General features: G+C 41.0%; 1 protein-coding gene across 7 annotated transcripts in view; it reads right to left on the reverse strand.

Moving 5' to 3' along the window:
* The window catches only part of ARL15 (ADP ribosylation factor like GTPase 15), a 405,338-nt gene that overhangs the window by 271,919 nt on the left and 108,004 nt on the right, over positions 1–25,415 (reverse strand). For 5 of the 7 annotated variants that reach the window (XR_009353775.1, XR_009353776.1, XM_059173967.1 and 2 more), the window contains exon 1: positions 19,391–19,492. The exons of the other annotated variants lie outside the window; for them this stretch is intronic. Coding sequence is in view for 3 of the 5 variants with exons in the window: in XM_059173967.1 (XP_059029950.1) it covers positions 19,391–19,477 (87 nt within the window). In the remaining 2 variants the exon portion in view is untranslated. Of the gene's footprint in view, positions 1–19,390; positions 19,493–25,415 lie in introns of those variants that run through there. 7 annotated transcript variants of the gene reach the window in all.

The raw sequence follows: 25,415 nt of genomic DNA on the forward strand, positions 1-25,415 counted from the left end.
TAAATACTTGCCAGATGCACACAACACCAATTAGCTGGAATCTAAAACCAAGAGACAATTTGCCTGTAACTTGAAGTGGATTTATTTCTTAGACTGGTTTTAAAACCAAAAAGTCACCTGTACATTCTGATGCTCACTCTCACGATGGAAGCAGCTTTTAAAAGGAAGTCAACTTCTAGAAGTATTTTCTAACACTAACCATTTAATAAATAAAAATAAAAGTCCAATTAATAAAATACTTAGTATCTAAATATCTAAAATTGTAGGATTTAAAATAAAATATTTTCTAAGTCCATAATAGTCAAATGTGGGTCTGTCCTTGGAAGCTACAACCAAAATGGGTCATAAGGTTTATAAAGCTACTTAAACTTCTGGAAAAGACACGAGAAAGGACAGGTACCCCCAAAACTTAAAAACAAGGCCAAATGTCGCTAATACTACTCAGCACCCAATAGAAGTGACACATGTACTAATTCACTTACTCCTTGAACAACCCATTGAGAAGGGCACTATGTGCTTCCCATTTTCAGATAAGGAAACCGAGGCCCAGAGGTGGCAAATGACTTGCCTCAGTGGAACCAGGACCGGAAGCCACTAAAGTCTGAGGGGGTGCCATGCGGAGGAGACATGACCAGCACCCAGTATAGAGGGAACACAGACACACAACAATGTGACAGACTCAGAAGTGACAGAGTGGAGCTCCAACCAGGGCTGCTTGGTTCTAGAGCACCTACCTACTCACGTCCTCTCAGCCTTGGTGCCACCGAGGCCAGACTCCAGGATCAGAGCCCCAGAACACGGGTGTTTCCATGATTTTGAGGGAATGAGAGCATGTTAAGGAAGTCTGCCTACATGAGAGAACAGACACTTGGCAGGAGAAGGAAGCGTTGACACTGCTTCCTTTCCTGCACTGTTAAGTTTATGGCTCAAGGACCCCACATCTTCCTCCCAGTAGAGCTGGAGGAACTGCTTCCTGCCGGGCTGAGTTAGGGAGCAGGGAAGGAGGCGAGGGGATAAGCTGAGAAAAAGCGGGGGGGGGGGGGGGGGGGGCGGCTGAAGAGCTGCTGGCTTCTCTGCCCTGCTGTCTGCTGCTTTCACTTAACCATTTTTTGTCCTCTGGCAAGGACAAAGCTTGTCTATTAAGAGAAGCCCACGCAGGCTGCAGAGATTTCTGATTCTAAGCACAGTAGCAAGGGGGAGAAAAAGCTCTAAACAGTCCTCAATTTTTTCCCTTAAAATACAGGTATATGTAAATTAACCCTCAGTAAAGTAAATACATCAGCAAATACTAACCCAAATAAACTGTACTGGGGGAGCGTATGGAGAAAATACATGAATAAACCGAGATGTGCGGAAATACACAGGAAGGAGACAATGTATGATAAACATGCCATCTCTCAGCTAATTCTTTCCTTCCACCTTCAAGAAAAATGAATTTCAAATCTGCCCCAATGTCTTGGAATAAACCAGTGGGTCTTGCAAAGAAGCGAAGAGAAGGGACATTCAAGTGGCACCTATAGCAACAGAAGGAAGGAGCAAGGAGTCAGCGCAGACCATGACGAGGCCCCTGGCCACCAGGCAGATCCCAGCAGAAGACTCTTCCTCATGTCACCAGAGTAATCCATTTTTCAAGGTGAAAAATCCTGCGGCCCTTTAAGACCCTACTGGGAAAAACAATAAATTGTTTTTACAGAAGATGGGTCAAACCTTTCGGCCATGTGGGCTGCTTCAAGCTCACTGATGAAGGCTTTGGCCCGGAATTGTCCCAGGGCTGAGGCTTCTGGCCAATACATCACACTGCCTTGGGACACTAAGTCTGTCTTTGCCTTACCCTTTGTATTTCTCAATCCACATTCCTTTTTGGGGTGAAATACTCCATTATTTCTGCTTTGTTCTGGGCTGTCTCCTGTCTCTGTCCCTATTAACTCGTGGCAACAAAAGAAACAAACAGAAGCAGGGGATTTCATGCTTAGCAGCTATAGACACTGGCCTCCCGGCTTTGCAGAGGAGCAGACATCTGAGACCCTGAATGGAAGAGAGTGCCGCTGCACTGAGCCAGACCAGGGACCCACGTGGCTCCCAGCCTGTGCATCGGTCATCCCTGATGGGCGGCATTCACCAGCCCTGGTACGAGCATCTCACGATGAACCAAAAGTGCGGTTTTAAAAGTTAGGGCCTTCATCTGATAATCAGATTCAAAGAGACTCTAATTCAAGACATTCCTATATTCCTAGCTCTCCACAATTTCAGGACTTCTCACACTAAAACTCAAAAAGGCAGCTAAGTGGAAGATAAAGCTCTCATTTTTACTATGTAATGCTTCTCTTATAATGGCTAGATGAAATATTTCTACCGATATTTAAAATAACAGAATTATCCAATAAAATCAGCAGAAAATTCCCAGCATGACTGTGGATAATAAGATTCAAGCTTCATGTGCATATTCACACACGTACTCAAAGTAGGGCTTCACCTGAGTCAATTTCAGACCATGTATTTTTTTTCCCCCTAAAGAGCCAAGAAATATAAAATTTAGCTAAAGATGAATGATTAATGCATTTTGTATCAAACCTCATTTTTGGTCACTAACTGAACACAACATTTCACAATGGGAAGTGGGGGATAAAAATATATAAACAGTTTTAATATTCATTACCAAAGACATCTTCTTATACTTTGTATACTTAGGAAGAGTGAGGGAGTGGAGACATTTAAAAAGAGCTAGGATCCCGGGCGCCTGGGTGGCTCAGTGGGTTAAGCCGCTGCCTTCGGCTCGGGTCATGATCTCAGGGTCCTGGGATCAAGTCCCGCATCAGGCTCTCTGCTCAGCAGGGAGCCTGCTTCCTCCTCTCTCTCTCTGCCTGCCTCTCTGCCTACTTGTGATCTCTCTGTGTCAAATAAATAAATAAAATCTTTAAAAAAAAAAAAAAAAAAGAGCTAGGCTCCCTAAGTAGACCTTCAGGTGGATTTAAGTATCCTAGAAGAGATCCTAACAAAGCAAATTCTCTCTGCTCTTGGTGCTTTGGAGCTGGGGAGCACTGTAACAGAAGACAGCAAAAACAAACCAAACTCATGTTGGCTTTCTGGTAGCCCCTAACAGTGGAAATCCTATCCCCAGATTTCAGGAAAAAACAGAGCATTCTTTCACTTAACAATCTTGGGCTCCATGAAGATGGACCTGAGGCCTACATATTCCATCAGTCACCAACTCTGTCACACTCGGTCTCTCAGATCCCCGGCTCTTCTCAGCCCTAAAGCCTTGTTCAAAACATCTCCACTATCTTCTAGATAAAAGTCTGTTCTCACAACTGGTCTCCTTACCTCAGGTTTACCAGACTCTGATTCAGTCTCCAAAATGCTAACAATGACCTCTTAAACACATCAAGTCATTCCCAAGATTTCAAATCTTTCCATGACCATCTAGAACTGTCAGAATAAAGTCCAAGCTCCTTTTCTAAGCAGAGAGGCTCCTTATGATCTGGACTTCACCTTTATTTGTGGTCTCCAAGAGCTGCTCGAGGGATCCTATGAGATAATGGTTGTAATGTCTGTAAAGCACTTAAACCACTCAAGACACGAAATTTAAAATTGTATTTTCAGTTTATGATATATAGGAGATGACTTTCCACCATATTCATGACCCCCATGGCAGCTATATGTGTACAGGTCCTGTTCCAGTCTCTTTCATGCTCCAAGTGCAAGGACCTGGCCCTTTGCCCATACATCATGCTCATGGTCTTCCTCTAGCTGGCTCCTAGTCACCCTTCGAAACTCAGTTCCATGATCTTTTTTTCCCCCAGAAAGACTTCTGTGCCCACGGTCTGATTTAGATGATCTTCTTTAACTCCCTTAGCACCTTTTCTATTCCACCGTCCCACCACTTCTCATTTTGTGAAGTTCATTTCCAGTCCATACTCCCCCCCCACCGCCCGACCAGATTTGGAGCCCTGAATGTAGGCACCACTTCTAATTCAACTTTGGAACTTCAGTGGCTGACACAGCATCCACCACTTGGCTGATAAGCTCCCCAAGGATTAATTAAGTACACGGCTTTATTAAGTGCATGGTCAGACAAGCCCAAAACAGAGTCACACTGGGATCTGAAGAAGTTATTTCACCGATACCTGTTTCCTAATTCAGAAACAGGATCATCTCACAGATTGGTGCACACAGTCAACGCGGTACAAGGTACAAATGCTCTCAATAATGCTCCATTAGTAGGTTATTACCATGATGACTTACGAGATTTCTCACCTAGGGCTGTTTTCCTAAAGGGAACAGATTTTTCTGACCAATTGGCATTCTTCTCAGGGTAGATAATTAAGGAATTAATTCAGGGTTTGGATTTATTATCCATTTGGTCAAAGTTATGATTTTTTTATATGTGTGTGTGTATGTATATATATATGATATACCAAATGCCAGTGGTCACTAAGACATGTAGACAGTCCTTTGGTTTGCTATAACAGCCATTAAAAGGGAGCACGACATGATGTATAGTGGGACCATCACTGGATTTTTTTTTCACCTGAGAGGAGAAAACTCCTATGAAACAGGTTTTAAACATCACTGGTATATCTTAACAGCTAACCCAACTCTCTGCATGTGAATCTCCTATGTGGATGTGGACCTAGACAAAGGCGTAATAGGGAGTAAAGTGTCTGTAACCCGTGTGTATCCCCCAATCTCGTTGCTGTTAACTGCTGACAAAGATGAATGTTCACTACAGTCTAGCGCTGAAGAACCAATACAGTGAACGAGACGTGATCTCGCCTCACACATCATCCCACGTGTCAGACAGATTCTGACTGCGGAGTCTGCACTGGTGAGGAGGGAGGAGGGAAGGGCACAGCTGGATAGTTCAGAGCCGCAGCTGAGCTGGCAGCAGTGGTAGTTCAAGCCATCTTCTCACTTTTGAAGCTGGAATTAATCGGAGAGAGTTATTTAAAGGTGTGTCTCATTAAAGAGGCACTTTACGGCCACTGTTGAACTTCACAGAGGCTCACCACCTGAGGTCATCGGAGGTATCACGAGGCTTCTGTCAGCAACCACACACCTCACTGATCAAAAATGAAATACCAACAAAAACAATCTTCTGTTCCCTCAGAATATTCAAAGTAGCACATGGACTTTATATGAAGAACATTTTTATTATTTGCTCTATTTAATTCCCTGGAATACAGCACAAATGCCTTAAATTATGTTCCCCTATAAATTATATAAACAATACAGGTTCCATTTAATGGGCTGGCGAAGCTATCAGAGGGATCTGTGGTCCTGACCTATTTTTCTGGGGTCTTACTATAATCAAACATGATCAACTTTTCTTTTCTTTTTTTCGTGGCGGGGGGGAGAGTTAAATAAGCACCGATTCCCATCAAAGGAGTTCTCAAGCTACCAAGAAAATATGATAATTGAACATCCTAAGTGGTTTTTTTCAAAAGAGTGTCCTTTTTCTTTTATACCAGACAGGAGTCTGGTTGTAAATGTCAACGTACGGGGATAATCCCCAGAACGGATGAGAAGCTCAAGAACAGCCAGAACCACCGCAGCCCATGGTGACATGGCAGCAACCACTAGTTTAGGAGTCGCCATTTGTACTAACTAGTTGGCACTCTGCACCCAAGTCCACCGCGGTGTAAGGATGACCTCTGACTGCACCAGCCAGGTGCCAATGGGCATCAGGATGGACCATCCAACTGGATGAACCCTGGCTTCATGCTGGGGTCCTGGCTGCCAGGGAGCAGAGAACAAAAATGGCTGTCCCCTACCTCCAGCAACAAAAGGAGGGAGCCCTGACGCCAAGCTCCTGCGGGACTACAAATAGAGCACTCATTTGTAGGGCAGCCAAAAACAATACCAACTACACATTTTGTCCTTTGGCCCAACAGACAACAGACTTTTTCTATTATTACCATTTAAAGAACATAAAATACAACAGCATTTGTTGATCTTCCAATTCCACGGATTTAATCTGAAAGAATATGCCAGACTCTTAGGAATGGCCAAGAAGAGTCCAGCTGACTCAAGGCAGAGGGTAGGATGGAAGCTAAGAGAAAATCTGGCTGGGATTTTCCTGCGTGAACACATCTGCCCTCTTAATGTCCCGTGTGTACACTCACAGCTCTCCTAGCCTACACGCATTCTCTGCTTTCTCTCCATCGTCTTACCGCTCTGTTCTTATATATACAACGGTGGGGGCTGGCTGGGTAAGTACAGAAGGCTAACGCCTGGCACCTCTGATGTCCACACTCGCATATTCTCACTTCCCTTTCACTTTAGTCTCTTGGTGGAAAATAGGACAGGGCAGACTTGGAGATGTGTGCTGCACGTAACTTTTGTTAGTTAAAAACAAAAATTCAATCAGGGAGTTGTCCGTGCTATAGCTTGTCACTAGAAACACAAATCCCCTAAGGTTGTGTGACTGGGCCGTTTTTAGTTTTTGTTCTTTAATAGATCATTCTGGTGTTCAACATATTTGTCTAATGTATAATCCTTCCAGTCTCCCTTTTCTGGCTTGCAAATCATAGCATAATCGTGGAGCAACTGTTACAACAAAAAACTACTCATCTGGAAAACACACACACACACAAAATGAGCAATCATATTTATGGTTTGCAAAAAAAAAAAAAAAAATTAAAAATCTTAAAAACCATGGTCTTTGGCTGACAAACTCAGCTTTCCCAAAAGGATAAAATCTGAATGCCTGCAGTAAACAGGCATGTTAAAGAACAACCAACAATATGGAGAAGGAGGTTGGAAGGAAAAGCATTTGATAAAATGTGTTTTTGGTTTTGTTTTTTGGTTTTTGGTTTTTTTTGACACATTTTGTCTCATTTGGTCAATCTGTGGAAGTAATTTATGGCATCTGTGTGAGGAATTATGACTCCACCTGAATGGACTCTGTAGTTCCCCTGGCTCTCCATAAGCAGGAGAGGCTATATTCACGACTCTTCAGATCTAGTGTTAGAATCGATTTCATGATTACAATAATAGTGGATACAAAGGTCCTCAAGGGAATTGTTCATGGACAAATTAGAGACAGTGTTGGCAGAGATAAAATATTCATCAGCGAAAGAGTACATTAAAATGTATCTGAGAGGATCAGGGCCCATCTGGGAATCACAAGGGGAGGAAGACATCACCAGAAAAATGCAAGTGTTCGCTGCTACGTAAAAATCTGAAACTAAGAATTTCAGTCTTATCTAAGTCTGTATATACTAAAGTAAGACCTCACTGTCGCATAATCTGGTGATAGTCAGACATGGTAGGGAATACAAAATTGCCCTGAGATTTTCTTAACTAGGAAGACTCCCAAATCAAGTATACACAAACACCACAGCTCTCTGCAATCCTATTAATTTGCTGTAATTTATAATTTCCTAAAATCTGTACCTTTCTATTCACCCTCCAAAAAGTACAGAAGATAAGAAATCTTAAGCCATGAGATTTTTGAAATGCTACATTACAGAATGGTAAATCATGTATTTTATATGCTTTCTTAGATTTTTTTTTATTTTAAGCCATATCTAGCCCTTCTTTGAAAGAAGTGAGAAGTGAATGAGGTAATAAAAAGAGATCCAATAAAATCGAATCAAATAGTAGCAAAAGATACACTCTAAATCCCCTCCAATTCAGGTTAAAGTAGGGATTTCAAATGTTCACAGACCAAGGATGGGAAGACAAGAGGAGCCAAAAGGGGGGTCACACCGAGAGGAATAAGTAACTTGACTTCATACAGGACATGCTTCCGTGGCAGTTGGAACCTCCACCTCTAATAGTCTCCTTGATCTCTGCTTGAGAATTGCCTACACTTTCATTAAAAGATTCAGTATTTATTTTACTACAACAATTAACAAGATTTCAAAAAGGCTGAAGATTCAGAAAACAAAGCACACAATACTAAAATGTCAATGGCTAATAATTACACTTTACATATGTTCATTTGGGTTTAAGATGATTTCTAACAACTTAACATTCAAGTTACCTTGCTATAAAAAGCATACTAGTTAACAAAATTTCTGGCTACCCTTCTAGACCTCTGCTGGACTAGATGAGTATTTCAGGAAACAGTGGTACCCTAAGGTGTGGTGGGGGTAATGATACTTGGGGGAGGGGGGTAGTTAAAAAAATGGGATGCCTGGGTGGCTCAGTGGGTTAAAGCCTCTGCCTTCAGCTCAGGTCATAATCTCAGGGTCCTGGGATCAAGTCCCGCATCAGGCTCCAGGCTTAGCGGGGAGCCTGCTTCCTCCTCTCTCTCTCTTTCTCTCTCTCTCCCTCTCTCTCTTCCTGCCTCTCTGCCTGCTTGTGATCTCTGTCAAATAAATACATAAAAATTCTTATTTAAAAAAAAAATAGAGGGTCATAAATCACCAAGAAAAGTAGAGTTCAGTCCTTACTAGCCTCTGTGCTTGGTGCCTTCTGTGTGTGCATCCCTGGCCTGCCTCCACCCTCTCCGTCACGCTCCCTGGGCCCAAAAGGCTGACCAAAGGGACTGCACAGCTGAGCACCCCAGCCCTGGCTTCTCGTCAGACTGCACAGAGTGGAGGCATCAGTAAGAGAAGGGAGAAAGAATGAAATTGGATGTTCATTCCCTCAGCTCCCTCCACGCCAGGCCAGTGGGGGCTGGTTGCATCCTGAGGGTGAGACCCACAGCTTCAGTCAGACAGTCCCTCCACTCAGCCCTCTCTGCCTCCAGATTCCCATAAGCTTCCCTTACTTTGCTCCTTTGGGACTATGGATGGTTTTCTTCATACACTGTCCACACCTTTGTATATTCTCATTAGTTAGAGCTCCTCAAATAACCCAATTTGAATAGACCATTTTTTTTCCATTCCAGGACCCTGACAGCAACTTTTTAGCAAATGAAATCAAGAATGACACCAAGATTTTTTGGCTTTAACAACTAAGGAATTAAGGTTTGGGGGTACTGGATGGGAAAGAAATGGAAGAATTTGGTTTTAGTTACCTTTGAGATGCCTACTAGTTTGAGGTTCTGAAGAGGGGTCAGTGTTAATAAAAATCTGAGTATCGCGGGGTAGTTTTTAAGCCATGGATAAGGTCACCTACAGAGTCTGTATATACCGAGGGGAGTGTGAGTTTTCATGGTATTCTTGTAGGAAATGACTCCTTTTGCAAAGTGATGTTGAAATTCCTAAAGCCAAAATGTAAAAACTTCACTGTTCCTTACACTTTTGTCTTATAAATCCCATTACTGTACTTTAACACTTGGTCTCATTAACAAACTTAATTCATTAAATTCCCTTTAATTTTAACTTGTATTTATAAATTTAATATAGCTACTTTTCTTTTTAAAGCCCTTCAATTGCTTAACACAATTGTTTTCAAGTACTAAATTCTTTGTAACACCAATAAATCAAACATAAAGCTTGGTAGACCTTAAGTCCTCAAACATTTCAATTCTGAATACAAAAACATGCCAAAATCACAAGTCTAAATTACTCAATTTGATGCCTTTAATCAGAATCACAATTAAATCATGATTATAGGAAAAATCTTTTAATTACAAAAATTAAAATGTTATTTCAAACCTACCACGAAAATACCAATAATTAAAATTTGATTTGATTTACTTCACTTTACTTTACCTAATTCTAAAGTTCTGACAGCAAGTCATGATTTGGATTCTTCCACGAAATATCAGTCATGTATAGAATTCTTTTCCAAGTCCCTATAATGCAAATGCCAGGCCCTAAAAATGGTTTTGTTAAGGAGCAAGAACCCCAGAGTCAAGCTGATATCACACAATTCTTCCCTGAGATCTGCATCAGCAACATTCCCCTTAGGTTGTACCTAAGTTATTTCATTAGTTCATTCACTAGAGTTGCATTTCTTTGCATTTTAATGTCTTCCTATCTAGCTCTAAGGACACATTAAGGCCAATATTGCGGGGTGCTATATTGAGAGAGAGTGCATGCCTGAGTGGTGGGAAGGAACAGAGGGAGAGGGAAAGAGAAACCCAAACATACTCTGAGCTGAACACAGAGCTCAACACAGGGCTCAATCTCATGACCCTAAAACTAACATCATACCTGAGCCTAAACCAAGAGTGGGAGTCTCAACCAACGAAGCCACCCAGGTGTTCCTCCCCAAACAATAAATATTTTTAAACTGATTTGTTGAATGGTTTCCAAAGATCCCTTACAAGCATACTGGATTATTTCCTAACCTCTCATTAGATTGAGGTCAATGGAGTTTTGTACTCTATACATCTTTTCCTTGAACATAAAACTTATATCCTCTTACAATCACATCTTCTTGGTTTTGTTATATCTTACACCTTTATCTTAGGAAGTTTTGTCCTACTCTAGAACTACAACACTAATATCATGCAATGACAAAGAGGGGGAAGGCTTAGGCAGACTCCTGGAGCTGTCCAACCTCCATAAGTTGGCTACAAGAGGGGAAACCAAGCAGTCTAGTATGTGGAGGGAGTGCGAAGCAACTAGAAAACAGGGTCATAAAAGTCAAGGAAAGTAAGTGCTTTAACAAGAGGAAGGAGAAGGTGATCAACTAAGATAAATGTTTCTAAATAGTAACTTAAGATCAGATCACACAGACAACCATTATATTTGGGAATGTGCAGGATGTTGGTGATCTTGATAATCTTAGGGCAATAGTAGAAATGGAAATCCATGGTGTATCTTTAAGTCCAAATATGCTCTTTTTCACTTGAGGTGTTTTACCTGGGCCATTCCCCTCAATTATTATTGCTTCGACTATATTGAGGACTTCTAGACTCTATCTATAGACTTCAATCTTTTTCTGTAGAGTCAAGCCAGTGTTTTTGTTTCCTGTTAGACATCTGTATCTAGTTATCCCTTAGGTACTCAAAAACTCAAATTCATCATTAATCCTCCCACCCATTTGTTCCTCCTTCCTGTATGTCCTACTTTAGCAGGGCACCATCCAACCCACCATCTAAAGCTAGAAACCACTTAAACATCCTTACTCCTTTCTCTTTCACACTGTTCACAATTCATGAAGGCTCCCACTTGTGTTGATTCTACCTTTTAAATATTTCTTCAATATATGTATGTTCTATCCCTACTGTTTTATAATAGAGCCTTCATTGTTTATTGACAGAACTGTAACTACTTCAAAATATGTACTGTGTCTAGCACATCACAGCTGCTGAATCAACTTGTTGATTCACTGAAGTAGCGCATATCGCTCTATTAATAGCTGCTCAGATTTATGGTTATAAAATCAGCTTGAGATATGGTTGGTGAGATCTAATTGACGATACTACCACAAATAAAGCACCAAACAGAAAGTACCATCTGGATTTGAGTGTTCACTGGGAGATAATGGCCGTGAACACTGTAGAATCCTGACTGTGAATGTCCCTCACTGGAATTATTCCCACTATTACTTTCCATTGTTGTTCCTTGTCCACTCAACCTTCCACAGTGTATTTGCCCATCCTAACTTACTCTCCATTGTCTATAAATTGTAACTCCAATGAAAGAACCTGAGCATTGCTAAGGCAGACAAAATAGGTAACACATTATTAGTTTCTCTTTGTTGAGACATGGACCCAACGAGATGTTTGTCTTGAACAAGAAATGACAGGTCAAGACTGGGAGAACATAAGCAAGGATAGGAGATGATGTAAGCCTAAGACTCCTGACGGCTCACTGAGACCCAGCAATATAGTTGTGACCTTGATAACCTTCAGAAGGCCTCACCAGGAGAGGACAGAAAAGACCTCATAATTATTTTGGCCCCAAAACATTTTTGAAGCAAGTTAGAAAAGTTATGAAACTCTCAGTTGTCATACTTGACTTGAATCCAGAAACACAACTCAAATGAAGCATGTAGTCTAAATGGTTGATGGTTTTCAGCTGGATGTACTTTCCAGCCACCTAAAATGAAATATCTCTCTCTAGTCTCACTCTAAAAAAAAATCTTTGACCTGGCAATGGGAGGGGGAAGAAAAAAAGCATTATCTACCTTTTCATATCTAGCGATATGCGATATGCGCTACTTCAGTGAAGAGAGGGGTTGGGTGATTGAAGATACAATGACTTTACATAGTATTAAGTACTGTTATTTATAGGTTAAACACAGTCTCGAAGGTCAAAGCCTGCAAGGAATCTACTTCAACATACCTGATACATCATACACAAAAAATGAATCCTCTGTTATCTAACTCCTACTATGGAAGAGTTTTACTTTCAGCCGTACACACTTACCAAGGGGACCTCTAGGCATGCTATTTGGATTCCCAAAGAAAGGGCTGGCCTGGAGTGGGCTGTCCCACACAGGAGGGTGTCCCACCTCTATAGGAGATGAAAACGATATGCAGACCTCCCAGACACTAGGGATGATTATTAGTCAGAAAGTAAATCCACATCTCTTTTGTCCAAGAGACATTACTGTTCTCATTTCTCATGGCCCACTAACCCCTCCTAATTCCTCCTCCCTGCTCTAGGCTCACACTACACTCTCTATACTCATTATTTCATGTTGCTCATCATCTACTTACTCCATTGAATTAGAGTCAATATATGACTGAATGTCTATCTCTCCCACCAGATGTACGTTTTAACTCAATCATTTATTCAACTTTGCATCATTATGTCTGACAGGGTGTTTGTGAAAAGTATCAATGGATATTCTATTAATCATGATTAATCTCAAGCAAATTGAATAGCTCCACTAAAATAGCCTAGAATCAAGATTACATTGGATTAACAGAAAATATGAAGGTTTTAGTCTCACTTTTTGAGGTAGATTCTCTATTCACTACCCATATTCTAATTGGTAATTTACTTGCAAGCTCAGAAAGATCCAAAAAAGGTATTCCTTGTCTCAGACTTTGAAAATTATCTTGTAAGAATAACAGATGCAGGGGAGTTCACTTTAAAGTATATTTTAAGAACAATAATTTAAATGAGATATGAACACTTACATACTAACTGCTCTTTGGGTAAGAATGAAAACAATTGTCTGAATCATTTGATTTATATAAGGAAAAGGATAAAGATGATTGAAAGCTTCTAGAACCAGGAGTTTTGAGTCAGAGCTGTACATTTCTTATAACCACCCCATCCCCGTAATTGGGGTGTCCCTCTCAAAATCAAGCAACCTATGGTCAATATACACCGAGGCAACAAGACTCAAGGGGGTTACTTTCAACAAAGAGAAAGTAAAATTTTGTGTTCAGAAAATCAATAAAAATGTGGAATAAAATGAATCCAACCCTTACCTTGAAATTTTTATTCATAAGGAATCCTGCAAAGAGGATTTTACCACGATACAAAAGAGGATGATTTAAATAGCTACAAAAACAAATGGGAGGCCATAAAATTCTTCCACAGGCTAGAGAAGGAAATAATTTGCTGTCTCCATTAATCTAAAGGTTGGCCCAACCCCTCATGTTTCAGGAAAACTTCTGTTATGTCTAGACCAGTTATAGGCACACACAGATGTATATTTGACTTTTTTCTATTTTTTCTGATGTTTAAAGTACTTGTAAAAAATAATTGAATCAATCAAATGTATAAGGGAGAAAAGTAAAAGTCCCTCTATACTCTAACCCCCTCAAAGATTATGGGTGTTTGGTTCTTCAACTTTTTTATGCATATTTACTACTGTCTGTACACCATTTTTTCTTTTAACGCAAAAACAGGATCACTGTATTTATAGTTGTATCAATAATTCATTGTTTCTCTGATTTCTCATAGACAATCCTCTGTTGATTCCTGTTAATGTCAGCACACAGTTTCACTGTATGATCATCCCAAAATGGATTTAACCAGTCCCCAACTGGCTAATACATGGTTGATTTTCAACAACACAGAATTTAGATTTTAGAGCTAGAAAAGACCTTATAGAGTACAAGGTTGTCATTTCATAGATGAAATTACTGAACCCTCAAAATACGAAAGCATATTAATCAAGAAGATTGCAGACATGCTTGGAGGGAAACGGGGAATAGGACTGCAGCTTCTTCTGTTACTTAGAAGTTGAGAGCTCAAGGGACGCCTGGGTGGCTCAGTTGGTTAAGCGGCTGCCTTTGGCTCAGGTCATGATCCCGGCGTCCTGGGATCAAGTCCCACATCGGGCTCCTTGCTTGGCAGGGAGCCTGCTTCTCCTTCTCCCTCTGCCTCTGCCTGCCACTCTGTCTGCCTGTGCTTGCTCTCGCTTCTCTCTCTATGACAAATAAATAAATAAAATCTTAAAAAAAAAAAAAAAAAAGAAGTTGAGAGCTCAAACGCTAGCATCCGACTTCTGGGTCTGACTCAGCCAGCTACACTGTTTACTAGCTGAGCCACCTTTGCTAATCCTTTAACCTCTCCGGGACTATTTTCTTATCTCAATAATGGGGATAATTATATAGTTTTTGTCAAGTTTGTTCTAATACAAAGTGCTCAGAATATTACATGGGCAATGAAGCAGTAAGTGCTAATTACTATGTTGTGGGCTAAATGTTTATGTCTCCCCATTCAAATTCATTATTTGAAATGCTAACCCCTCCCTCCATAGGACAGTATTAGGAAGTAGGGCCTTTGGGAGGTCATCAGGTCTTAAGGGTGGAGCCTTCATGAGGGGGATTAGTGCCCTTAAGAGATGCCAGAGAACAGTTCTATCCCTCCCATCATGTGAAAATGCAGCAAAAAGTGTGGGCTGTCTATGAACCTCAGGAAGCAGGTCCTTATCAGACACTGGCTCTGCCAGCTCTTTCACCTGGACTCCGGAGGCTCTTGAACTATTTAAAAAAAAAAAAAAAAAAAGTCTGTTGTGTAAGGCACTCATTCTATGGTACGTTGGTATAGCACCCTGTACTAAGACAATTACTGTTGTACTACCTCAAGCTTATTTTACACAATTACTAAAATTTCTCTTCTTAGTATGGATAGACTAGAAAGCACAAGATTCTGGTTGTTACTCAAAATTTTGGTATTTTACGTTCATTGGTATTATGGTATTGGTATACCATAATAATTGGTATATGGTATTAGCATAATTAGTATATGGTATTACTGGTATTGGTATATGTTCACTTTGGTATTATACGTTCATGTTCTCTCCATCATTCCTTATTAAAACATGAAATTAGGGGCACCTGGGTGTTTCAGTAGGTTAAGACCTCTGCCTTCGGCTGGGGTCATGATTTCAGGGTTCTGGGCTCAAACCCCACATCGGGCTCTCTACTCAGTAGGGAGCCTGCTTCCCCCTCTCTCTCTGCTTGCCTCTGTCTGCTTGTGATCTCTGTCAAATAAATAAATAAAATTCTTTTTTAAAAAATGGAATTATGTAACAGCTGTTATGAGATATACTGAATTATGAGATTTAAGTATATCCAACTGAAATAGAACTCTTATAAATGTGAACAAACATTTATTTATGTTAGAGTTACCAGTTACCCAAATAAGCCCCCTTGGAATGAGGATTGGAGGAAAAAAGAAAATCAAAACCAACATTTCCTAGTATACTTTCATTCATGTGAATTTTACAGCAAAGGGCAAAAATTTTAAGCTCCAAAGAACACACCAGTAAATATACTGTATTGATTCTTGAGTAGTAGAGACACCTGGCTCCAGTGGTAGGCTAGCTAACATTTGCAGGAAACAGATGTGTTGGTTTTACCTCTTTGTGACTGGTAAATTTTGTACTTCCTTTAATATTGGCGGTATTATTGGCTTTCTGTTTTATTCTTTATTTTTTACCTCAAACACATTAGACTGAAGTTTATTAGCATAGTCCAAATTGTTTGAACACCTTTCAACAGCAAGAACAAAACTCCGTATACCTGTGAGGCAAAGCCCAATAAACCCACTGGGACCACAGTGTTCTCATTGTAATGCTCCTCTCTTCCATATCCCCACCAGCTACATGTTACATTTTTCTTTATGGGTCATAATCACGAAATTTTAGGTCACGGAATACTTTTCACTTTTATGTGATCTAATAGCTTTTACTTAAAAAAAAAAAAAAAAAAGCAGAGTTCATTTCAAAATTTAACAGATTGACTATGCAGCTCTCTAGAATGGCCCAAGAGAGTCAGCATGTGGAACACAAATTACTTGCTGAAGTTAAAATTTATAGACCATTTTGGTTGGTCCAAGATGAAACTTTAGGTCAAGTAGGTATCTAAAGGAACCTTATTTTGACTGAACTCATCACTATTCTACTTAAAGTCACTTTAGCCATTTAAAATTTAAATTTGAATATTTAAGAATACGGGGACATTTTCATCACTTTTTCAAAAGGACTCTTTGGCAATAAAAAGTCAAGCAGGACTCAGATCAAAGGTTAAAATCTCTCAGACCAGATTTCTTTCTCAGGCCTGCACCCCCTAATCAGGTAAACGAGCCTCAACTGTTAAAATTATATAGCTTGGACCCTAAAGAAAAAGCAATTAAACATTCTCGTGACATCATGGGAAATTCTACTTTGAATATAGATCAACAGCTAAAAGAAATAATAAAGTAGTCGATTAGCACACACTTGCTGGCCCAGCTCTGCAACATACAAGCTCTTTAAAATGTTCATGTACAGTTTTTTTAATGATAGAAAATGGAAAGAAAACAAGCATGAAATTGGAAAAGATCAAGTCTGGGTCTCACCCCATCCCACTTTCAAAGACCTGAATGTGGTCTGTGACCCCCAGAGACCAGCACACAGACAAGAAACCAAGAGTGGAAGGCCACTCCCAGGTCCTGAGTGGATTCCTGCTTTAGGGGACGAAGTCCTCCTCTCTCTGTCTGTTACTGCACAGATCCCATCTGTGCCTCACGTGAGAAGACCACTCTGAAAACAGGCTGACAGAAGAATCAGGAATTGGAAGGGTAAGACAGAAGGAAAAGGGGAGTGTCATCGTGAAAAGGCAGCATGAACTTGTCTGCGTATCTTCCAGGTAACGAGAAACAGCTCACAAAAGCCAAAGAAAGAACTTTTAAGTGACTGCTCTTTTAACCCACCTTTCAGGGCAAGTCTTAAGGCTGGTGTCACAGAAAAGCACCTAATTGGGGGGGGGGGGGGGGTGCGGCTGCTTCATGATCACACTAGCTCTCCACATAATTAAAACTAATCCTTTTACCTGACTACATTTCTTACAAGCAATCTGTCTAGCGCAGTACATAAAAAAGGTCTGGATGCTTTGCACGGACAAGATTCAATCAGTACTTCGACGTTTGGGGGAGAAACATGCAAGTCCCAACAGCGGTGGCTCATTCACTTATTGAAAACATTCAGCTATTTTAAAAGGCTTAGAACATGCAGAACATAATAGTGTAGCAAAATGACAAGCCCTCATCAGAGGCCCTGCATCCAAAATTCGCTTACCTCAAGCTTTGAGGCACAGCCAAGACATGAAAACCCTGGAGAAGGAAAAACTTATGCCATGACTTGCATTAAGAAACAGCCCATAGAATCAACAGATGTTTACAAACCAGTTTTGGGTGCCGGAAGTTACACAGGGAGGATGGGGGGAAAAAGTCCCCTTTCGCGGAACAGTTGATACAATTATAAACCAACTCTCTAGAAGGGTGAGCTTGTGCTAGGGTGAGGTGAGGGAGAGGTCAGTCCTGCTCTGTCCTCGGGTCCCCCTCCCGGTAGAACCGCAGGGAAAACACAGGGACTACCTTGACAGAGGGGCTGTGGGAAAGATATTTCACTTTTGCGACACACAATTTGACCGCTCAAGACAAACTTTCTATGCAGTTCTCTTCCTCTCTGCATTCTGACAGAGACAGGGGCCCAACAACAGCTAAATAACCTGAGCCACAATTACCCCCCTACGGTGATTACTGTCACAGGGTTCTTTTACCTGGGTGACTCAGTGGGTTAAAGCCTCTGCCTTTGGCTCAGGTCATGATCCCAGGGTCCTGGGATCGAGGCTTGCATTGGGCTCTCTGCTCTGTGTGCTTCCCCCTCTCTCTCTGCTTGCCTCTGCCTACTTGTGATCTCTGTCTGTCAAATAAATAAATAAAATCTTTTAAAAACATAAATAAATAAATAAATGTTACTTATTAGAATGTAAAAAATCCTGCCCTTCCAAACTGGATTTACTTTCACCCCTTGTCACACAGCTCAGGTGCCTGTCCTGCGCCCGGGTCTCCACTTCAAGGTCTCCAAGTCAGCAGAGGAGGCAAACAGTGCTGGGGATTCTCATCACCCCCACAGCTTTCCTTGGTTTCCTCTTCCATTTGCATCGACAGCTTTCCAGAAACAAGAGAGTGAGGTCACCCAAAGTCCCTGACCTTCTCAATTAATGATGGGGGCTCCTTAGAAATTTTCAAGACATAAATATAAAGTCACTTGGATTATAAACAGGCAAGCAAGATATGTGACTGGTGAAAAATTCAAAGCAAGAAGGGATTCCCTCACAGCCCAATCCATTGGTACCAGCCAGAGGAGATACAAGTGGATTTTAATTTTTAAAGTCCCATGAATGAGTTCTCCTTTGCCCCAGCTTAACGACTACCACCCCCTTAAAGGTTTAATGTTTAACTTATTTTTTTTTAAGCAGGTGCAATAAAGGGGCATTCTCCTACACTGTAGAACCATCAAGGCAGAAAAACGATGTTTGTGTGACAGAGAGGCGTGCAGGGCAGAAGGACGGCTTGCCCCCAGGATGCCCACATCCTAATCCTGGGACCCATAAATGTGTTATATTACATGGTAAGAGGGTGAATTGAGGTTGCTAATCAGCTGACCTCTAAGAGAATACACTGGATTGATCCAGGCAGACCCGGTGCCATTACAGTGGTCCTTAAACAGGAAAGGAGAGTCAGAGCACTGTGAGAAAGAAGGGGTAGTCATTGCTGGCTGTGAGGATGGAAAAGGGCCAGAAACCAAGGCAATCAGCCTCCAGACACTAGAAAAGGTTGGACAACGGCTTCTCCCCTACAGCTTCCAGAAAAGCATGCAATCCCACCAACACACTGATTTTATCCTGGTGAGACTCATTTCAGACTTCTCACCTCTGGAACCATTGAGTAATTAATGTGTTATTTTTAAATGTATTTGAGAGAGAGAGAACGTGAGTGCAGAAGCAGGAGTAGCAGCAGGCAGAGAGAGAAGCAGGCTCCCCACTGAGCAGGGAGCCCTATGCGGGGCTGGATCCCAGGACCCTGGGATCATGACCTGAGCTGAAGGCAGACGCTTAACCAACTGAGCCACCCAGGACCCCCTAATGTATGTTGTTTTAATTACAGCAGCCACAGAAAACTCGAGTGAGCTGCTTGAAGAATGGCCCAGATCTTCTAAATTATACAGATCATTCTTGAAGTATTTGCAAAAAAGGATGTTATATTTTTGTTTTCATTTTCCTTATGAGGGTTTTTCTGAGGTCAGAGTAATATCTGGCATATCAATTTCCATGAATGAAATGAAGAGAAAAGAAGTTGTGACAAACCTCTGAATTAAAAAGCAATGTACTGAAGTCCTCGAGCAGCACTGGCTGTCCATCCTGAGAGCCAGAAAAGTTAATGTGACTCCCCATTCTCTGTCATCGTTTCAGGAGGCTCCCTATCATCTAGGGACATTCACCTGACATGGGAACACTCTGTCCAAACATCTTTAAAGGAAAAAGAAAGAAAGAAAGAAAGAAAGAAAGAAAAAAAAACCTGTAGGTTGTTTCCTCCCTGTCACTTGCCTCATCTTACTCTCCTGAATCCTCAACCCTTCACACATAACCAACTCTACCTACACACCTCTCACTTGTTGGTATAAACCTCAGGGGAAACAGATTTAATATCAACCAAGAGAAAACATAATTATTCCCAAGTAGATATAAAAGGTTAGTATATTTTAAAACCAAAGGGTGAAAAACAGTAAGAGATTAGGGACAGACACCTTAAAAAAAAAGAAAAGTGGGGCAGGCAACATTCATTTACTGAGTACTTACAAATGCTAGCCCTGTATGGAGAGCACTTCGAACACCTGGTCTGACACAGAAGAAAAAGCTTTGCTCTCCCTGGAGCTGAATGAATGGCCCAGAATTAGAAAAAAGGGGATATATATATATATATATATATATGAAGAGAATTCAATCTTTTCTCCATCTGATTCATAAATGAACTTTTTTCCCACTAAACTGTATCACCTCAACATCAACAACACTGCTTCCTGACAGTAAGGGTCTGAAAAATGGGTCAAAACACAAACTCAAGATCTTAGCAAGAGCGCCACTGTGGAGGATCAGGTAAACACTGAAAAAACACTCAGGCATTACTAAAAATCTCTTAACAGCATCCCTAGATAAACAGACTTTTCAAAAAAGGTAAAATCATGACTCCTACAGTATAAATAAAATATGTATGAAAAGTTCCATTCAAGTCATTAATTAATTAATTGAGGGAACATAAAGAGATACCACAGCCAGTTCAAAAGAGCAGCCAAAGGACCACAGACTTAATGTAGCAGAGGAATGCTGAATCGCATGTGCAAACACTGGTCAAATGCATTCCCCAGGATATAATTAATTTGCATCTCTATGGACAAGAATTATCTGTACTGGTTTCAATTTTTACAACTTCTAGTTCTACAGAGTTATAAGACAGTCTAGTCAAAGACAAAAACTCAAGCCCTTATGTAGAGAAATCCTCCTAGACAGGGTTGGAAGTACATCCTGGCATTGAAGTCTTTTTTGCCCATTTTAAAGTACTCTGTTTTTCTTCTATCAACATTGCACCATAGCACAGTAACTGATAACTACACTATCTTCAGTATATTCTTGCAAAGACTAAATATGTGATAAATACTTGAAAAATTTTCCATCTAACTGATTACCTATGTAGCTCTGCCAACACCAATAATGCTGGATAAATTTTTTATTGCTGTGTAAATTACTGGCAAAGTACTTGATAACTGACTAGAAGGCGGGGGGGGGGGGGGTGGTCCTCAAGGATGACCTTCCCAAGTGTTTCCTAGTTATCATAACTACCCTTCTTTACTAGAATAGATCTGAACAACAAACTATTCAACACATTTGATTTCTCTTCTTAAAGCACAAGTCCAATATCTTGTTCTTATTTGCATCATAAAAGTCTGTGAAAGTATAAGTCAACATCCAGTGATTTTCATAGTTAATTCTACAGTATTTTTTGATGATCTACAGGTCATATACACAAGCTTCTACATCCAACTCAGTAACATTAATTTTAAGACTCATGCAGACATGGGGCGCCTGGGTGGCTCAGTGGGTTAAAGCCTCTGCCTGGGATCAGGCCCCGCATCAGGTTCTCTGCTCGGTGGGGAACCTGCTTCCTTCTCTCTCTGCCTGCTTGTGATCTCTGCCTGTCAAGTAAATAGATGAAATCTTTAAAAAAAAAAAAAAAAAAAAAAAAGACTCATGCAGACAACTTTAATCATGGCAATTCATTGGTATGCATGGAGCCATCAACTGGGACCATTCCATACACAAATGAATGATCCCCAGAACTGCTGTGTTAACTAAGAAGTTCCATGATCCACAGTGAACTGAGAAAGTTAATATAGGGCTTTTCTTTCTATAAAAAGTTACCTTTATAAACTTGCTAGTGAAGCCATAGGGTAGAGGGAATGAAAGTTTTCTCTGTCATGAAATGAACTTGGTGACAGTACGTAAGTATTGTTTTTCTAATATCTTTATGGCAAAGTAAAGCCATATATCCAGGCTTTTGTCTTTGTTATGTTCCATAAAAATCCCTAAATCTAGAAGCTACTATGTAAAAATCTTTGGAAAGCTGAGTAATAAGGAATATTTAAGTTATATACAGTTTTCATTTTGAGAAGGAAATCGGTGTATTTGTTATACTTTAATCAAACCAAAAACTGTCCTTTGTGATCATTAAAGACAACTTTTCAACCACAGTTATGAGCACCAATTAAAAAAAACAAAAAAATCACATGTGACTATCATCTATGCCAGACTCCATTGTATTTCCTACAGGAGACGTGCAGAAATTCCACACTGCCCATATCTGTAAGAATTAAGACTTTCACTTTTCTTTCTCTCCCAACACCACTTCTAAGAACTTGTCTTAAAAACTGTCATAAATGAGCTCAGATTTTTGACAGATGTACATTACTTTCAATTGCCCACCAGTACCTACGATACCTGAATATGAATTTCTCTTACACCCTTTTAAACTGATTTCAGACTATGGTCTTTTTTTTTTTTTTAAACTTATTTTTATTTGACAGAGAGAGCACAAGTAGAGCAGCAGGCAGAGGAAGAGGGAGAAGCAGGCTCGATGCTGAGCAGGGAGCCCAATGCGGGGCGAGATCCCAGGACCCTGGGATCATGACCTGAGCTGATGGCAGCCACTTAACCAACTGAGCCACCCAGGTGCCCCAGACTGTGGCCTTCTTAAAGTCCCCGACAAATTACCCATTACCCGATCTTCCTCTGAGAAATCAATGACAACGCACACACCCTAAAATTTTGATAATGGTAAAGAAGTTTCAAGACAAGTTTGTACTTTTTTCCTGCCTTTATTTATATGGTAGTGCAGACACAGTAAGATTTGTAAAGTTACAGTTTAACACTTAAAATTTCTCAGCATTGGGGACCCAAAGTCAAAATTAAAGCAGTGATTCTGAACATTTCTGCCTAAATTCAGAACCAGCAAACTCATTTAGTAGTTAGCACTCCAAATCCATGTATTTATATGTTGTTGGTGAAATATTTTTCATGAAACACCCAGAGAAATGTTGAGTTCATTTACTAATGATTATCTTTGCTACTGATTCCCTTGCACATTTCCAGCTCCCCTGACTGCACACCCCCTGAAAATTCTAGTAGCTGCTATGGTGTGGAGAGCCCTCCCTCTGGGTGAAGTGCCTCCCAGGCACTCTAGGAGGATTATCACACTTAATCCTCACAACTTCACTGGGAGGTATGCACTTGAATCAGCCCCTGTGACCCTGAAGGAAACTGCAGTTTAGAGAAAACACTGGCCCAAGATTACACAGATAACACAATTTGGAATTTGAACACAGGTCTAATCTGCTTTCAAAAAAAAAAAAAAAAAAACTAACTACTGCACTGTATTGCCTCTCCGGGAAAAGACAGAAGGTAACAAAGTTATTCTACGTTGTTTCTTCTCAGCAGAAGGTTAGGGACTGGCCCTGGATCCCCAAATACCAGACATCCCAGAATTACTGTCCATCTTCACTGGCTGATCCATCTAACATACTGAAGATCTGTTCTTTGACTACAGGTGTAATCTTCTAGGAGCTGAGGGACATGCCACTTAACCTATTATTAGATCCAGGACACAGTGAGGAACTCAAACTGGTATCTTACCTATGATTAACTGTTCAACAAACCTTATGTGAGCACTGCCATACTGAGGTAACTGTTAAAGTAAATGAAATTTTGCAACAGAGAAACAAGTATGTGAAAGATACATTCCTGTCCTCTAGCAACATCCAGACAAAGGCATGAAGAAAACCATCTCCGGCAACAGCCACTAGAGATACCTGATGATCACTACTTTTTTTTTTTTTTTTTAAGATTTTCATTTATTTATTCGACAGAGAGAGATCACAAGTAGACGGAGAAAGAGGTAGGCAGAGAGAGAAAGAGGGAAGCAGGCTCCCTGACGAGCAGAGAGCCCGATGCGGGACTCGATCCCAGGACCCTGAGATCGTGACCTGAGCCAAAGGCAGCAGCTTAACCCACTGAGCCACCGAGGCGCCCCTGATCACTACTTTTTAATAATTTTTTTAAAAGATTTTATTTCTTGGGGCACCTGGGTGGCTCAGTGGGTTAAGCCTCTGCCTTCAGCTCAGGTCATGATCTCAGGGTCCTGGGATCAAGCCCCCTCATCAGGCTCCCTGCTCAGCAGGGAGCCTGCTTCCCCGCTCTCTCCGCCTGCCTGTCTACTTGTGATCTCTCTCTCTCTTCTGTCTAATAAATAAATGAAATCTTTAAAAAAAAAGATTTTATTTATTTATTTGACAGAGAACACAAGCAAGGGAAGCAGCAGGAAGAGGGAGAAGTGGGCTCCCCACTGAGCAGAGAGCCTGATGTGGGGCTCGATCCCAGGACCCTGGTATTATGACCTGAGCTGACGGCAGATGCTTAACTGACTGAACCACCCAGGTGCCCTTTAATAGCACCAAATAAGAGACCTCACTAGGAAAAAGAAAAGGAACAGAACAGAGGGAGTAACAGACAATGAGTTTTACAATGAACTGGCTAAAAGTCTAAGCCCACTTAATCCCAGCAATTTTACCATTTATGTACAGCTGTAAGACTTACCCTGGCAGAAAAAACAAACCCCAGCACCTCAAACACAGTAATTAGGACTTCCCAAAGTATGAGCTTTCAGAAGCTCATGGGTGCCAAAAGGTGAACAAGAAGTCATGTTCCCTGCCTTCAATGACGTTCTAGTCCAGAGAGAAACTTAAATACGAAACAAAGAGAAACACAAGCATTTTAATACTGACTGTGAGAAATACCATGAAGGAAAGAACAGGGTGCTTTTTAAAGATTTTGTTTATTTATTTGAGAAAGAAAGAAAGAGAGTGCACATGCAGGCAGTGGGTGGGGTAGGGAACAGAGAGGGAAGGGAGAGGGAAGAGAAGGGGAAAGAATTTCAAGCAGATTCTGCACTGAGCCTGGAGCTCAATGAGGGGCTCGCTCTCCGATCATGACCGGACCCCAAACAAACAGTTGGCTGCTTAACCAACTGAGCGACCCAAGTGCCCCAATAGGGCGCTTTTTAAAAGTTTACCAGAGGGGCGCCTGGGTGGCTCAGTCATTAAGCACCTGCCTTCGTCTTAGGTGATGATGGGATCAAGCCCCACGCTGGGCTTCCCGCTCAGCCAGAAGCCTGCTTCTCCCTCTCCCACTTCTTGTGCCTGGGTTCACGCTCTCCCTGTCTCTTTGTCAAATGAAAACATATAATCTTAAAAAAAAAAAAAAAAAAAGTTAACTTAAATGGAGTTAGGAAGACATACCTGGGGTGCCAAGGAAGGGGGTGGAGGGAGACCATCTTAGCTGACAGAGAGAAGTTAGCCAGACCAAAAATGAGGAAAAGAATGGAGGAGCTGTGCTTGTGTAAGTCTTGAGGAAGAAAATAGTTTAACTTGTTATGTTAACTGAACAGGCCCATGTGGTAGTGAAGTAGCCACTGGGGAAAGCAAGAAAGAGGCCCAAGAGAAGGTAAGGGGCAGCCAAACTATGAACAAACCTGACCAAAAGTCTTCCAATTACTCCTGAAGATAGGCTACAAGTGTCTATATCCAACATCTCAGATAATGACAAACGATGAATATCCAAATCCCACATCTGAGAAAATGAGCAACAGTAAATAATATAAACTGACTTTCAAAAATCTTAATTAATGGCCAATTTGGAACTGGAAAGGCTCATCTAATCCAACAAACCCTCTGAATGAGTGAAGAGAGGAGGGTCCATGCATCAGATGCAGTTCTGTTTTCTTGTC

Source organism: Mustela lutreola, chromosome 5 (genome assembly GCF_030435805.1).
Source record: "Mustela lutreola isolate mMusLut2 chromosome 5, mMusLut2.pri, whole genome shotgun sequence".
NCBI lineage: Eukaryota > Metazoa > Chordata > Mammalia > Carnivora > Mustelidae > Mustela > Mustela lutreola.